The sequence below is a fragment of the Symphalangus syndactylus genome, chromosome 14 (genome assembly GCF_028878055.3).
Source record: "Symphalangus syndactylus isolate Jambi chromosome 14, NHGRI_mSymSyn1-v2.1_pri, whole genome shotgun sequence".
Lineage (NCBI taxonomy): Eukaryota > Metazoa > Chordata > Mammalia > Primates > Hylobatidae > Symphalangus > Symphalangus syndactylus.
In genome coordinates this window covers 36,532,656-36,547,445 of record NC_072436.2, presented here as the reverse complement: position 1 = coordinate 36,547,445, position 14,790 = coordinate 36,532,656, and the positions used below count along the sequence as shown (strand labels likewise).

Sequence of the window (14,790 nt, the reverse complement as noted above, 5' to 3'; positions counted from 1 at the left end):
TGGTTTTTATGCCTTTAATGGTTTGAAGCCCTTAGTTGAAAACTTAAAAATGGCATTGAATGGCTGCTGCAATAAGGACACATCAATTTTGGCCCAAGTAGACTAGGAGGACCAAATCTTGCTTAGGCTTTTAAAAAATGCCTACACACTGGGTCTGGGGATTGAGGTTATTTTCCTGAATTATGGCTAATTATGGATTACAATTCAGGGTTAAAGATACACATATTCTCAGGTCATATTCATGATAGCATTTTTTTTTTTTTTGGAGACGGAGTCTCGCCCTGTCGCCCAGGCTGGAGTGCAGTGGCACAATCTTGGCTCACTGCAAGCCCCACCTCCCAGGTTCACGCCATTCTCCTGCCTCAGCCTCAGGCGTAGCTGGGACTACAGGCGCCTGCCACCGCACCCAGCTAATTTTTTGTATTTTTAGTAGAAACGGGGTTTCACTGTGGTCTCGATCTCCTAACCTCGTGATCCGCCCCGCCTCGGCCTCCCAAAGTGCTGGGATTACAGGCGTGAGCCACGGCGCCTGGCCATTATGATAGCATTTTTTAAGAGCCAAAGTCTCAAGTCACCCAGGCTAGAGTGCAGTGGCTTGATAATGGTTCGCTACAGCCTCCAACTTCTATGTTCAAGTGATCCTCCTACCTCAGCCTTTCAAAGTGTTGGGATTATAGGCATGTACCCATGGCCCCAAAGCACTTTAACAAATGAGTAACAGACACAGTTAAGGTAGAACCTAGCATTTTATTTAGATCTTCATTAAACTGTTGGAATTGAGAACCAGACATACGTAATAAACCTCCAAAAATAGATCCTGAAAGGCACTTTCTGCTTAGGGCAAGCAGTCATGGAATAAGCATGTAAACAAGCTGGCTTCTCTGTACCACACCAGCCAAGTCAGCTTTCTCCATGGCCAGCTGCACCAGCTCTGCCCTCCCTTCTGTTAACACCAGCCAGACCCCCTGTAGGTCTAACCCAAGGTTTTTCTGTAGGACACCTTGGCCTACCTGGGAATGCTGGAAACATGTTGTTAAAGGAATCATGGTGTTGAGAGAAAAAAAAAAAAAATCTTTTAAAAGCTGCCATCTGAGGTGATGGCTTCTCTGTACTTACGCCATACCCCAGAATACAATAAATAAGCAATTAGAAAACGTTCAAGTATGAAGGGATTTCCTCCTCCCCGCCAAAAGCACTGCTCTCTGAAGGAAGCTGGTTTCTCTGTAGCTACACCAGCTGTTCAGAAAGCTCATTGGACCTGGTTTTGAAAATAAAACAAAGTTAAAACCCTGGGAGGAGTTATTGTGCAGTGTGGAGTACTCAGGCTTTCTTATAAAGAAAAAAAAAAGTTATCTGGTACCAAAGTGTGCAACCTACAGACCCTCAGGTACTGCCCTGTGACTTCTCTGTATGACATCACAAGGCTGCCAAGTGCCTGTTTTTCTAGAACTAGGAGTTGGTGAGGTTTGGCTAGTGCTGAAACCATGCATAGGATTGGTTTACTAAATTAAAACCTTATTACGTACGTCCTCCAAAAGACAGCTGAAAGTGGAGAGATTTTGATTTGGTGCTGTTAGAGGTGGCAATTAAGAGCATAAGCACCAGGGAGATGGTTTAATGGTAACTGCCTTTTTTGATGTCAGGCTGGAGCTCCAACTGGGAACTTGCGTTACATGCAAGATTGATTGGATAGGGAACACTCCCTGACAAAGAGCTACATAATTAGAAATGGATCAAGTTACAGGGAGGATAAGGGGAAGGCTTCACATTCATAATAGAGCTCAAGACATTACAAATTCATGCTGACAGGGCTGTGGCATTGCCAGACAGAGGCTATAAGTGGAACTACAAGTACTTTACGTGCACATTACAAGGACATTTTCAGCATCTGGTGGGAAAGTCAATGCAATTATGATTTTGGAGCGTTGGGTGATAGGGCACAAAGGTTCAATTTCAAAGCATTATTTACTACAGTGTTGTTTCTAGGCAGTTACATGGATCACCTATGCTCACTAAATTCATTATAATGGTGAACAAAACACCTAGGGACAGAATAGCAAGCCCAACTTACAGTCCCCCACAAAAGCTAAAATTCATGTCATTGACTAGAGTGACTGCAACTGGTCAGGAGCTGAAAGAGGACAGGAAAATTTAGGAAGGAGGGCCCTTTCCCTCAGAGCTTGAAGGCTTCTCTGTAGCCTACGCCAACAAGTCTGGGGAAAAAAGGCTAACACTTTCAATATTTAAGCTTTTTGGGCACTTCCCATGGGAAGCTGTCCCTACCAAAGTGGCCATAGGCTGCAGTCCTCTGATAAATTGGCTTCTTCAGATCCAGATCCCTGGAATATACAAGTCCGTAACTTAATATGTAGCATTAAATTAAAATAAAGCAAAACAATCAGCAAGACTCATTTTCAAGAGCTCTGGCAAATGAGTTCTCTGGGATATGCTAGGAAAAAAATTTGTGGCAAAAGTGTTACTTCCCTCGTGTCCAAACTCCTTGCACAGTCCTTATTAGTAACTATAGTTGTTTTTCCGTCCCTGGCTCAACAAATACGAAAACGTGTCATTATTCTGAGAAATTTCAATTGTCAAAAAGCTCATCTGAGATCACACAATACTTACCAAGGTCCCGCTGCCCACACCCTACCACGGTTTTTACACTGTAACAAACCTTGAGCATCCCACTTTATTTTCTTAACACCCTTAGGTAAGAAGAGCACAAAGCTCAAATATCAAATCTGGAAGATTCTCTAGAGTGGTTAGCCTAAGCCATGGAGCACCGTAATTTTAAATTTCTCAAATAACTAAGTCTTCACTAAGGCAGCAGTTCAAAACTGTTCCAGGAATTAAAATATATTCCCATTTGAGGAGTCTTCCTTCACACCTTCACCTCCTCAGCCTTAAGTATATATAACACACACCCACACCCTCAATACTTGACTAGCAATAGGCTTTACCATCTTTACCTGACAATGACCCCAGGGCGGAGATCGAAATTCTTCTTCACAATCTCTAATAGCTCTCTCTCACTCTTCTGAGAGGTACCATAATGGAAAATGGAGATAGATAATGGATGAGAAACTCCAATAGCATAAGAGACCTATAAGGATTCAAATGTCGTAAGAATCAGTGATTGCAAAGACCCATATACTTGTATAATACACTGGTATAAAACAAGTAGTTATACAGATTACTACTAAATACCCTCCCACTTACATGACTTTTAATCGGTCCAGTTATATAAAGAGTGTATACCTGAACAAGAACCCTCCGGCACAGACCTCCTTTAACAAGGGATTTTGCCACCCAACGAGCAGCATAAGCAGCTGAACGGTCGACCTTGGTATAATCCTTTCCTGAAAAGGCACCTCCTCCATGAGCACCCCAACCGCCATAAGTGTCCACAATGATTTTCCGTCCAGTCAAACCAGCATCACCCTGAAATTACAGGATTTAAGTTACTTTACGCCTAGTGCTTTCCAAGTGGATTAGGTTGCCTATTCTGAATTCACTCAGCAAATATCCTCCGATGATTCACATGTAGGTTTCAGAAAGCCTGAAAAAAATGTAGTAGCCAAAATTTTAAGTAACCATCAAAAATCCAGAAAAATGCAACAAAATGGCATTACCTGAGGCCCACCAATAACAAATCTGCCACTTGGCTGTAGGTGGTAGATTGTATCCTCATCAAGGTATTTTGCAGGCACAACTGCTTTGATGACTTTCTCCTTTAGGGCATCCCTCATCTCATCAAGACAAACCTCTTCATCATGCTGAACAGATATAACAATTGTGTGGACTCTGATGGGAAGCACAGCACCTCGATCCTGCATATACTGCACAGTAACCTTGAAGGCAACACAGGTCATCAGAACAGTATACCAAACAATAGCTTTGTATTTGTTTCTCTACCTGAAGTTACAATACAGGAAAACAAATGCTATCTTTTTCAGTTAGCTATTATCAAAATTATGGATCTTCTGTGCTGATGTAATAAATGAGACAACCAAGCTTTATGATCATCACTTACTTGAGTTTTAGAATCAGGGCGTAACCAAGGCAAAGTGCCATTACGGCGTAGTTCTGCCAGTTTGGCATTTAGCTTGTGTGCCAAGACAATGGTTAAAGGCATACACTCCTCAGTTTCATCAGTGGCATAGCCAAACATTAAGCCCTAAAGAAGAAAAAGTCACCAATGTGATCAAGCTCCAGAATTTAATGTTAGAAGAGATTAAAACAGCCTCTACACCAAGATACCTGGTCTCCAGCACCAATGTCTTCTTCATTTCTGTCAAGATGAACACCTTGAGCAATATCTGGTGACTGTTGCTCCAAGGCTACCAGCACATTACAAGTCTTGTAGTCAAATCCTATAAACAAAAAACACATCATCTTGTTTAGGTCCTAGAAATATCTGCTGTTTACAGCAATTATCTGGAATTCTAAACACTGCTGAAGAAATCAAATATACCTAAACCATCAGACCCTTTAGAAAATGAACAGAATAGGGCTTAGTGTATAGTAAAATACAACTGGAGTTTAGGATTAGCAAGAACATTCTAGGAGTTTCTTCAAACCTCACAGCTGTTACCTAGAAAAAATGAGCAAAATCATTAAAACACACCTTTGGAAGAATCATCATATCCAATGTGTTTAACAGCTTCACGAACCACTTTCTGGTAGTCAACAGCAGCTCTGGATGTAATTTCCCCAGCAAGAAGGATCATTCCAGTTTTAGCGACAGTTTCTAATAAAAAGAGACATTCAACTCAAACATCACTTCTATAAAAATAATTTTTATGCTATCTTTCCACCAGTTGATAAGCACATTCTGAACCTACCACAAGCTACTTTGGCATCAGGATCCTGCTGAAGGTGGGCGTCAAGGACAGCATCACTGATCTGGTCACAAATCTTATCTGGAAAAGAGAAACTCCTGGCTCAATTTCTTTAACTTTAAACAAAGTATGTATGTATGTATGCAAGCTCCCTCCCTGTTACTATCTGTAAAATCTTTGGAGATTTTAAAAAACATGCTTAATACATCTTAATTCATTGTGTATGCACTTTACTCCTAAAATTCAAAGTTGGCATTATAAATCTAACCACCAGAAAGGTGACTGTTAGTCCTATCTCCTTTAAAGAACAGAATTTGCCCTATATCATATTCACTTCCACAACTGTACCAAACCCCTCTGCACCTGGGTGTCTGGTAGAACTGAGGCCACAGGTAGACCAGTTTCCCTAATCTTAAGGAACACCAATTATAATGAGCAACAAGATAATTCAATTAAATAATTAAAGGAAAAGCATTTTGTGACTAAAATGGCAATTATCTGATTTTCCTGTTAGGAGTTGCACAAGAAACAAAAGCTCAACAGTGTAGAAAATGCTCAAACGTATTCCAAATCCATGTCTCCCTGCTTTGCCATCTATTGTGAGGAGGGAGAAGAAACAAATATCCCCCTAATTCAAGTTCGTTTTTCTGAATTTTCTATAACCACCTAAAACAGAATCCAAACATAATGTGGAAGCCAGACTGCAGGCTCTGGACTTCAGTCTACTACTAACTGGTATAACAGCTAACCTTCAGCACTCATCAAGATCCTGGGTTTGTCCTCTCATACCACTAAGTTACTTGTGGGATTTCATTATGGGCACAGTAAACTGACCAGACCCTAAAGCTACCAGATAGATAGCTACTGCGGACATCCTAAGGGCAGAAACAGCCTAAAGAGCCAAATAATCATCTTTACTAGCCGATACGCTCAAGCTGAGATTTTCAGTTCCTGGAAATAGCTTTACTCCTCCTTCACGTGCCAATTGATCCCCATAATGGCGGTTGAGCGGACAAAGCCTCAAATAAAACCCTGCACCGAAGACTTTAAATGCGAACCCAAAGCAATAGCAGCTCCTAATTCATGCTTCCCATCCTTTTCACAAGGGGTCCAAATAAGGACTGCCTTCTTCGACGTGCACTATATTTAGTCAGAGGCCGTCACCTTGGAGGCAAGGCCATATCCGCCGAAGGGCATGTGCGTATTCTCCAGTGTGTGGTCAAGACCTAACCACTGAGGCAGTGGATCCAGACGACGTCGCGAGGCATAGGCCCCCCACCCCTCAAACCGAGGGCCACGACAGCCGGGGAGGCCCCACGGCTCCCCCTCGCCCAGATACCACATGCGGTAAACACGTGGTCGCCGCTGCAATGCGGGGCGCGCGCTCCCGAGGGCCGGACGCGAGCACGCGGGGCGGGTCGCCCACTCCAAGTTTGTCAGACAGCAGGGGCCGGGAGGGGTTAACAGTGCCCTCCCTTCCCGGTCAGAACTCACTAGCGACCACAGCCCCCGCCCTTCATGTTTTCTGGAACCTTCCGCATGCCTAGGCGCGCGACCGAATGGAAAGGGAGGGGTGGGGTGGGGAGGGGAGGGGGAAGAGGAGCGGCGGCCACGCGCCAGGCCCTGGCGGCGCCACGAGGAAAGCGCGCGGTCGCGGCTCTTCCCACCACCCGGCGGACGAGGACGACCCGCGCGGGCCCCACCACCGGCCGGCCGCAGCCAGCCGGACCTTGGCGCTGCCTTCCGCCCCGCCCCACGCTTCGCTTCAGGCCGTCCCCTCACCTGGGTGGCCTTCCCCGACCGACTCTGAGGTGAAAAGGAACGTGCCCTCCTCGATGAACGCCTCGTGGAAGCCGTTGAGCTGTCCGTTCATGTTGGTGTCGGTGAGTGGAAGTGGCGTTACGAAAGAACAGCGGCGAGGCTGCAGCGGCTGCGAAATGCACAAGCTGCGGCAACGTTCTACTCGGAGCAGGCGGGCGGCGCGGAGCGAACGAAGCGGCGGGCGGTGCGGCCCGATATTTATAGAGCAGCGCCCGCGCGCGCCCGGCTCGGGCCCCGCCCCTCGGCGCCGCGCGCCAATGCACCACTTGCGCGGGGGTCGGGGGAGGAAGGGCAGCGCGACCCGCGGAGTCCGGGCTGAACCACACTGCGCGGACGCGGGAGGTGCTGTGGCAATCCGGCCCTCCAGAGACCGTTCAGCTATCTTGAGCCGCTAGAGCCACGGGAAAAATGCAGACGCGAGGAGACGGGGGGGTTTGCTCTTCCTTGTTTGATGTGGGAGAAAAAGCGACTGGGGCTTGCTGGACTCGCTCCCCTGTGCTGTGACATGGCACCTCCCTTCCGACCGTTGGCCGGGATAGCTTTCCCGGAGGTCGCGTCCCCCAGCGGAGGCGGCGGGAATCGCGGAGGTTTTGTACTGCGGCTGGGGTCTTTCTGGCCGCTCCGCCTCTAGATGCCGGGTGGCAGGGAGCCGGTGGCGGTCGGCCATGTGAAGGTGGCCATCTTGGCCGGCCAGCGAGGGCTCTTCACGGCCTTCCCTCGGCGTCCCCGCCTGGCTCGTTGCCGGCCCCGGGAAATGTGAGGGGCGCCGGCCCACTTTCTAGTCGTTTCCTGGTGAATGGCTCTACTGAAGATGGCCGGAAAGCAGATTAATGAGGGTGCTGCCATCGATTTAAACAATCACCCTCTTCCCCGCTCCCCTGAGCTAAAGTTTCTGAGCGATCCTCACCCTTCGTGCTTCGTGGACTTAAAGTGGAGGCAGCGCTCCAGCCTTTCCCTCTAGAGAGAAAGGAGGCCGTTCCCAAGGCCGTCCTTGCCCTGTGGCCTTCCTGTGCCTTTGAAGGGCGGGGGGGGGGGGTGCGGAATCGATGTTTCAATCTTCTGTTCAGGAGAATATGGAACAAACATTTCTTTTTTGGTGGGTGGGGGCTATTCGTTCCCTTGAATGTGCTTAAGCAGATCTCTCGACGGCGTGGAATGGGCTGTTTCATGAAGCTTTCACTTTAAAATGTCCACTTGCGTTTGTCCTAGTTTTGCCCAATAAAGGAATTACAGGGAAAAAGAGCGAAACAAAACTTGAGCCAGCAAGGAGTAAGAAGTCCCGTTTGGAGGGAGCCCGCCTTGGGGGCGGGGGTCTCTGCAGCTTGTTCTGGAGCTGGGCCTCAGTGCAGGTCTGGTCAGGGGCTGGTGGCCTGGTGGCCCTGAGCGGAGCGCGTGACAAGAACGCCGGGTTTAATGAGGTTCTCAGGGAACGGCCTGCTCCGGACATGGGATGCACTTTACGCTGGGGAGGTGAAGGAGACCCCTAGTAACAGTCTCCAACTGCCTACTGCTGGAGGCAGTAGAACAAGGTGCGTTCCCAAGAACAATCCTCTCCGCCGGTGCAGGAGAAAAGGTGGGATTTGCTAAAGGCTCAGCGGGAAACAAAGGAAGCACTTGGGCTGTGCTGGGGGCAGCGACAAAGAAGATAAAGAAAGGGCTCATCCCCAGACTCAGTGACCACATCCACGGTCGTTCAAAGCAGGCAGCAAGAAAAGGTTCGACCACAAAAGAGACATGATATTTTTATTCGTTACTTTTTACTTTTCAAGCTAACCCTTCATGGGAAAGTAACTGTATAAGACTATTAATTTTTTTGTTATTTTTTTAAGCAGAATGCCAATTTATTAACTTACAATGAGTAATAAAATTGTCAACTGGAACAAAATGCGTGTGTAGGCTGGTCAGTGCATTATCTCCCAGCAGAAAAATCTATATGAGAAGCCAGAATATAATTAGAAGGTTGTTTTATTAGGGAGTCAGAACAAGGAGCGTGAAGTCAATGATTGGCTCATTAAATCCTGATACCCCTGTGCTACCAACTCCACAGTGGGGCTAGGCCTGCCAAGGAGATGAGAATCAGCTGTACATAGTTGCTTACCTACTTCTCTCACTTGTGAATAGTGTGTAGGTGTAATACAGTAAGAGTAGGGGTTTGGAGTCACGACCTCTCTGTGCATCAGTATCCTCGTTCTGTAAAATTGGAATATTAATAGTACATCATAGGATTGTTTCAAGGATTAAAATAGTGCAAGTAGAGTCTTTAGCACAGTATCTAGTACATAATTTGTTTTAATGCAAGCTGTAAAAAAATTAACTATATTTCCTATGAATTACTTTTCAGTGCTTTCAATTGCTGTCGGGATACAGACTAAAATCTCTACATACTCAAGTCCCCAGTGTGATTTGGCTGCTACTTCTGCAACCTTGTCTTGTGCCACACTCTCCTTTCTGTGTTCTACTTGAATTTGTTTTTTAGTTAGTAGCAGTTAATTTTATTAATTGCATAGTATCAAAACAAAGCAGGACACATTTTCATTTATTTTATATTATTCGTATTGTCCCTTCCTCCCTTCCACAAATATTTATGAGCACATCTGTGAGTCAGACCCAGGAGCAAATGCTATGACAATCCTGGTCTCTGCCCACTCGGCGCTCTAAATGTGGGGAGATGCCTGGCTAACTCCTTATCCTTCTCACTCCAGCTCAGCTACCACTTCCTGGATGAAGCCTTCATCTACACAGATTTGTCACAGGGGCCTGTGTTTTATTTCATGGCACTAAGTGCAGTTTCAAATTATAGATTTGGTGATTATTTGATGATGTCTCCAATTCCCAGTTAGGCCTGTAAGCTCCATGATAATGAGAAGGTGGACTGTTTTGCTCAAGCTTTGTTACTGAATGCCTGGCACACACAAGGTGCTTAGAAATGTTCAGGAGGGAGAGACAAGAAAGGAAGGGAAGGAAACGAAAAGTGAATGAATATAAAGATGGCAGAAGGGGGCCGGGCGCGGTGGCTCACGCCTGTAATCCCAGCACTTTGGGAGGCCGAGGGCGGGTGGATCATGAGGTCCGGAGATCCAGACCATCCTGGCTAACACGGTGAAAACCCGTCTCTACTAAAAATACAAAAAATTAGCCGGGCGTGGTGGCGGGTGCCTGTAGTCCCAGCTACTTGGGAAGCTGAGGCAAGAGAATGATGTGAACCCCGGAGGTGGAGCTTGCAGTGAGCCGATACCGCACTACTGCACTCCAGCCTGGGCGACAGAGCAAGACTCCGTCTCAAAAAAAAAGATGGCAGAAGGAAGCAGAGAAATGAGAGACTCTGGCGATCATGTGAAATCGATGGAAAGAGGTCCTGCTTTGTTTTAGTCGTAAGCATTGTAATTAATAAAATTAAGACTTCTTTGTTAACAAGGAAGCACATGGCCATCCTGTTCTGACAGGAATAAGATTTCTGATTTCATAGATGAGTGTCCTAAGGGTGAACTAAACCAGGAGAAATTGTTGGTTTATTTCCTGTTTATCGTTAGTGAATTTGTAGAATGTGAAGTGTTGTAAAGCACGTAGGAAAAATCTAATCACTGCCTAAAGGCTTCAGATTTCTCAAGCCAGAGAACATTAATGTAGCAGTAACCCTACAAAAAAGGCAAAGTTGGGATTGGATAAAAATGGTATTTATGACTCAAACAGCAAATAAAATAACTCCTTATCAGCCTGTCGGTCATGGGGAGAGTTCCAGAAAACATTTACAGTGCAAGAAGCTGTTGATGTGGCAGGAGAAAAGAGGAAGGTGACCGTAAGGATAGCAAAGAGCAAGTGAAGGTGTGGAGATGTTGAGAAGGAGGCTCCTAGGCTGTGTGTTTTAAGAGCACCTTCTATGTGAAGACAGGCCAAGAAGAAAGAAATGTAGGCCACATGTCTCCAAATTTGTGCCAGTCCTTTAGGGCCAAAGCTTAGATATCTCGGATGGCCTCAGAGGCAAGCTAGTTCTAGTGGGATCAGAAACAAGTACTATGTGAACCCCCTCATTATTAGGCTTTTTGTATTTTGTTTTTATTTCTATGTTTTTCTCTTTTGATACTTAAATCTTTTTACAGTCCCAGTAAAGAAGTCCTGAATGGAAGAATAGATATGGTACAGTGAAGAAGACACTGAAGGAGATAATAATATGATGACAATAACTGCACTTTATTGTGACAGGCACTGTTGTAATATCTACTACTCACAACAGCTCTATTTCTCTTCCTGTTTTACAAATGAAGAAACTGGCATGTTATTCGTCCATGTCACGCATCAAATCAGTAGTGGAGCTAGGGACTTGAGCCTGCTCTGACCTCTAAATTCATGCCCCTTCTTATAGCCAAACAATAAATACTGCATACTCCCTGAGGTCATTAATATTGACAATTTGGTTTATATCCTCCCGTTCCTTTTTCTGTGAACACACACGTACACATCTTACTATTCAGAGAAACATGGATTTTTTTTTCTCAACAATTTTCATGACTGTCTCTCCAGGATACTATGTAGAGCTGTAAATCATTTCCTTCTCTTTTACTGTGGGAAAACATACACAGCATAAAATAAGTAGGTAGCTCACCAAGGAGAAAATGCAAATTGCAATAAACATATGAAAAAAATGTTCAACCTCGTTGATAGATGTGATGTTAATAACTGTGTGAATCTATATATGTTTTTATCCATGGTTCCTGGCTCATAACTCCCGTAGCCCTTGTTATACAGTGTTTTGTTATAATGTTGAGAGTGTTGGGACTCAGGAGCAGGCCTCAGGAAACAGAATCTCTCTGACTTTTTCCTGCCTCTCTTTCATCTGCCCCAAGGCAGGACTCTAATCTTGCCCTGCCCTTCTGATCATGAGTCATAAGACCCTCATTCCAGAGAGGGTCCTGCCCCATACCCTGGGACAAGGAATCCTGAGAGGACTGGGTTCAGAGAGTTTCTGGAGAGCTGAACAGGTGGAGGCTGACAGGAAAGTGAATAAGAACTCATCCACGTGCCAGGAGGGTGGCACACCCCAACTCCATGGGAACAGAAGCTCCTACACTTGGGACACTTCCAGACCTCACCCTATGTATCTCTTCATCTGGTTGTTTGTTTGTATCCTTTAAAATAACCAGTAAAAATGAGCAAGTTCTTCCCTGAGTTCTATGAGCCACTCTAGCAAAAAAAAAAAAAAAAAATTTTTTTTTGAGACAGAGTTTTGCTCTTCCACCCAGGCTGGAGTGAAGTGGTGAGATCTCAGCTCACTGCAGCCTCCACCCCCGAGTTCAAGTGATTCTGCTGCCTCAGCCTACGAGTAGCTAGGATTATAGGCGCCTGCCACCATGCCCTGCTAATTTTTGTATTTTTAGTAGAGGCTGGGTTTTGCCATGTTGGCCAGGCTGGTCTTGAATTCCTGACCTCAGGTGATCTGCCCACCTCCGCCTCCCAAAGTGCTGGGATTACAGGTATGAGCCACCTGAGCCACCGTGCCCTGCCCACTCTAGCAAATTAATCAGACCTAAAGAGGAGGTGGTACCATGACTGTGGTCTGTATGGATCTTCATCTTTACTCTAGGGGCAGGAGATACTTGGGAATGCTGTCATCTGCTCTCCTTGCAGGTGGTCCGGTAGCTGGACAGACAGTGACCCTTGCTGGACAAGTACCTGGTTGATAAAATTGCTCAAAACCTGCAAATATACTACACATGGTCCACTGCTGTAGTGAAGTGCCAGGCCCCTGTACCCCAGTGACTTGAAACTTTTTAAATATCCGACAAAATCTATGGATCTCCCTAGAAATCACACACACACACGGACAAACATTTTATGTATAATTTCTGAAACTTAACCATATATTGCAAGTTAAGAATCCTTGCTAGGGCTGGTGCAGTGGCTCACGCCTGTAGTCCCAGCACTTTGGGTGGCCAAGGTGGATCACCTGAGGTCAGGAGTTCGAGACCAGCCTGACCAACATGGTGAAACCCCGTCTCTACTAAAAATACAAAAATTAGCTGGGCTTGGTGGTGCATGCCTATAATCCCAGCTACTCGGGGGGCTGAGGCAGGAGAATCACTTGAACCTGGGAGGCGGAGGTTTCAGTGGAGCCAAGATCACACCACTATACTCCAGTCTGTCTGGACGACAGAGTGAGACTCCGTCTCAAAAAAAAAATTAAAAAAAAAAATCCTTGCTAGTATCTCTCATAAATTTAAATTCACATTCCCTAGTATTCTGCAGTCCCACCTCTAGAAAGCTATTCTAGTCCAGGCACGGTGGCTCATGCCTATAATTCCAGCACTTTGGGTGGCCAAGGTGGGTGGATCACTTGAGGTCAGGAGCTCGGGACCAGCCTGACCAACATGGTGAAACCCCGTCTCTACTAAAAATACAAGAATTAGCTGGGTGTGGTGGTGGCGCCTGTAATCCCAGATACTTGGGAGGCTGAGGCAGGAGAATCACTTGAAACCTGGAGGTGAAGGTTGCAGTGAGCCAAGATCGTGCCACTGCGCTCTAGCCTGAACAACAAGAGTGAAACTCTGTCAAAAGAAAAAGAAAGATAAAGAAAGGAAGGAAGGGAGGGACGGAGGGAGGGAGGAGAAAAGAGGAGGGGAGGGGAGGAAAGGAAAGCCCGGCACGGTGACTCACGCCTGTAATCCCACCTTTGGGAGGCCAAGGTGGGTGGATCACGAGGTCAAGAGATTGAGACCAGCCTGGCCAACATGGTGAAACCCCGTCTCTACCGAAAATACAAAAAATTAGCCGGGTGTGGTGGCGCATGCCTGTAATCCCAGCTACTTGGGAGGCTGAGGCAGGAGAATCGCTTGAACCTGGGAGGCAGAGGTTGTGGTGAGCCGATTTTGCACCATTGTACTCCAGCCTGGGCAACAAGAGCGAAACTCTGCCTCAAAAAAAAAAAAAAAAACCAAATTTATATATTTTGGATATGGAGTCTCGTTTTGTCACCCAGGCTGGAGTACAGTGGTGCAATCTCAGCTTACTGCAACCTTTGCCTCCCAGGTTCAAGTGATTCTGGTGCCTCAGCCTCCCAAGTAGCTGCGATTACAGACACCCACCACCACAACTGACTAATTTTTTGTATTTTTAGTAGAGACGGGGTTTCACTATGTTGGCCAGGCTGGTCTCAAACTTCTGATCTCAAGTGATCTGCCCGCCTCAGCCTCACAAAGTGCTGGGATTACAGGCATGAGCCACCATGCCCAGCCACAAGTGTATATTTTTTTGGTTCATAGAATAAATTCTGGGAATCTGCATGCCAAACTTTACAATGAGTATCTCTGTGGGTGGGATTTGTACTTTTCCTGTACTAACTCGTGTTATTTGAAATTGTAAAAATTTGTAAGAATTATTTCTGCAAGTTAACCAAAAAAGATTAGCAGCAAATGTGAGTTATCTCTAGGGTATGGAGTGTGGTGAATAAGCAGGCTATAGGAGCCAGGCAGTAGTGGTTCATCCTAGTGAGCTCCCCCGTGCAAGGAAAGCAGGCTTTTTTTTTTTTTTTTTTGAGACATGGTCTTTCTGTATGTAGTGTTGCAATCTTGGCTTACTGCAACCTCCTAGGCTCAAGCAATCCTCCCACTTCATCTTCCCTGGTAGCTGGAACCACAGGTGCGTGCCACCACACCTGGCTAATTTTTTTTTTTTTTTTTTTTTTTTTTTTTTTTTTTTTGAGACGGAGTCTCGCTCTGTCGCCCAGGCTGGAGTGCAGTGGCGCAATCTTGGCTCACTGCAAGCTCCGCTTCCCGGGTTCAGGCCATTCTCCTGCCTCAGCCTCTCCGAGTAGCTGGGACTACAGGCGCCCGCCACCACGCCTGGCTAATTTTTTGTATTTTTAGTAGAGACGGGGTTTCACCGTGGTCTCGATCTCCTGACCTCGTGATCCGCCCGCCTCGGCCTCCCAAAGTGCTGGGATTACAAGCGTGAGCCACCGCGCCCGGCCCACACCTGGCTAATTTTTTTTTTTTTTTTTTTTTTTTTTTTTTTTTGAGACGGAGTCTCGCTCTGTTGCCCAGGCTGGAGTGCAGTGGCGCGATCTCGGCTCACTGCAAGCTCCGGCTCCCGGGTTCACGCCATTCTCCTGCCTCAGCCTCCCGAGTAGCTGGGACTA

General features: G+C 46.2%; 1 protein-coding gene across 1 annotated transcript; it reads right to left on the bottom strand.

Annotated features, from left to right (window-relative positions):
• Positions 1-727: 727 nt before the first annotated feature.
• Positions 728-11,288, bottom strand: MAT2A (methionine adenosyltransferase 2A). Its single transcript, XM_055243574.2, has 9 exons — positions 6,624-11,288; positions 4,845-4,922; positions 4,628-4,750; positions 4,261-4,373; positions 4,034-4,177; positions 3,633-3,851; positions 3,259-3,441; positions 2,970-3,103; positions 728-2,339 (listed from the first exon to the last, which is right to left on the bottom strand). The coding sequence occupies exons 1-9, from the start codon at positions 6,712-6,714 to the stop codon at positions 2,237-2,239; spliced, it is 1,188 nt and encodes a 395-aa protein (XP_055099549.1). The 5' UTR covers positions 6,715-11,288; the 3' UTR covers positions 728-2,236.
• Between the last annotated feature and the right edge of the window lie 3,502 nt (positions 11,289-14,790).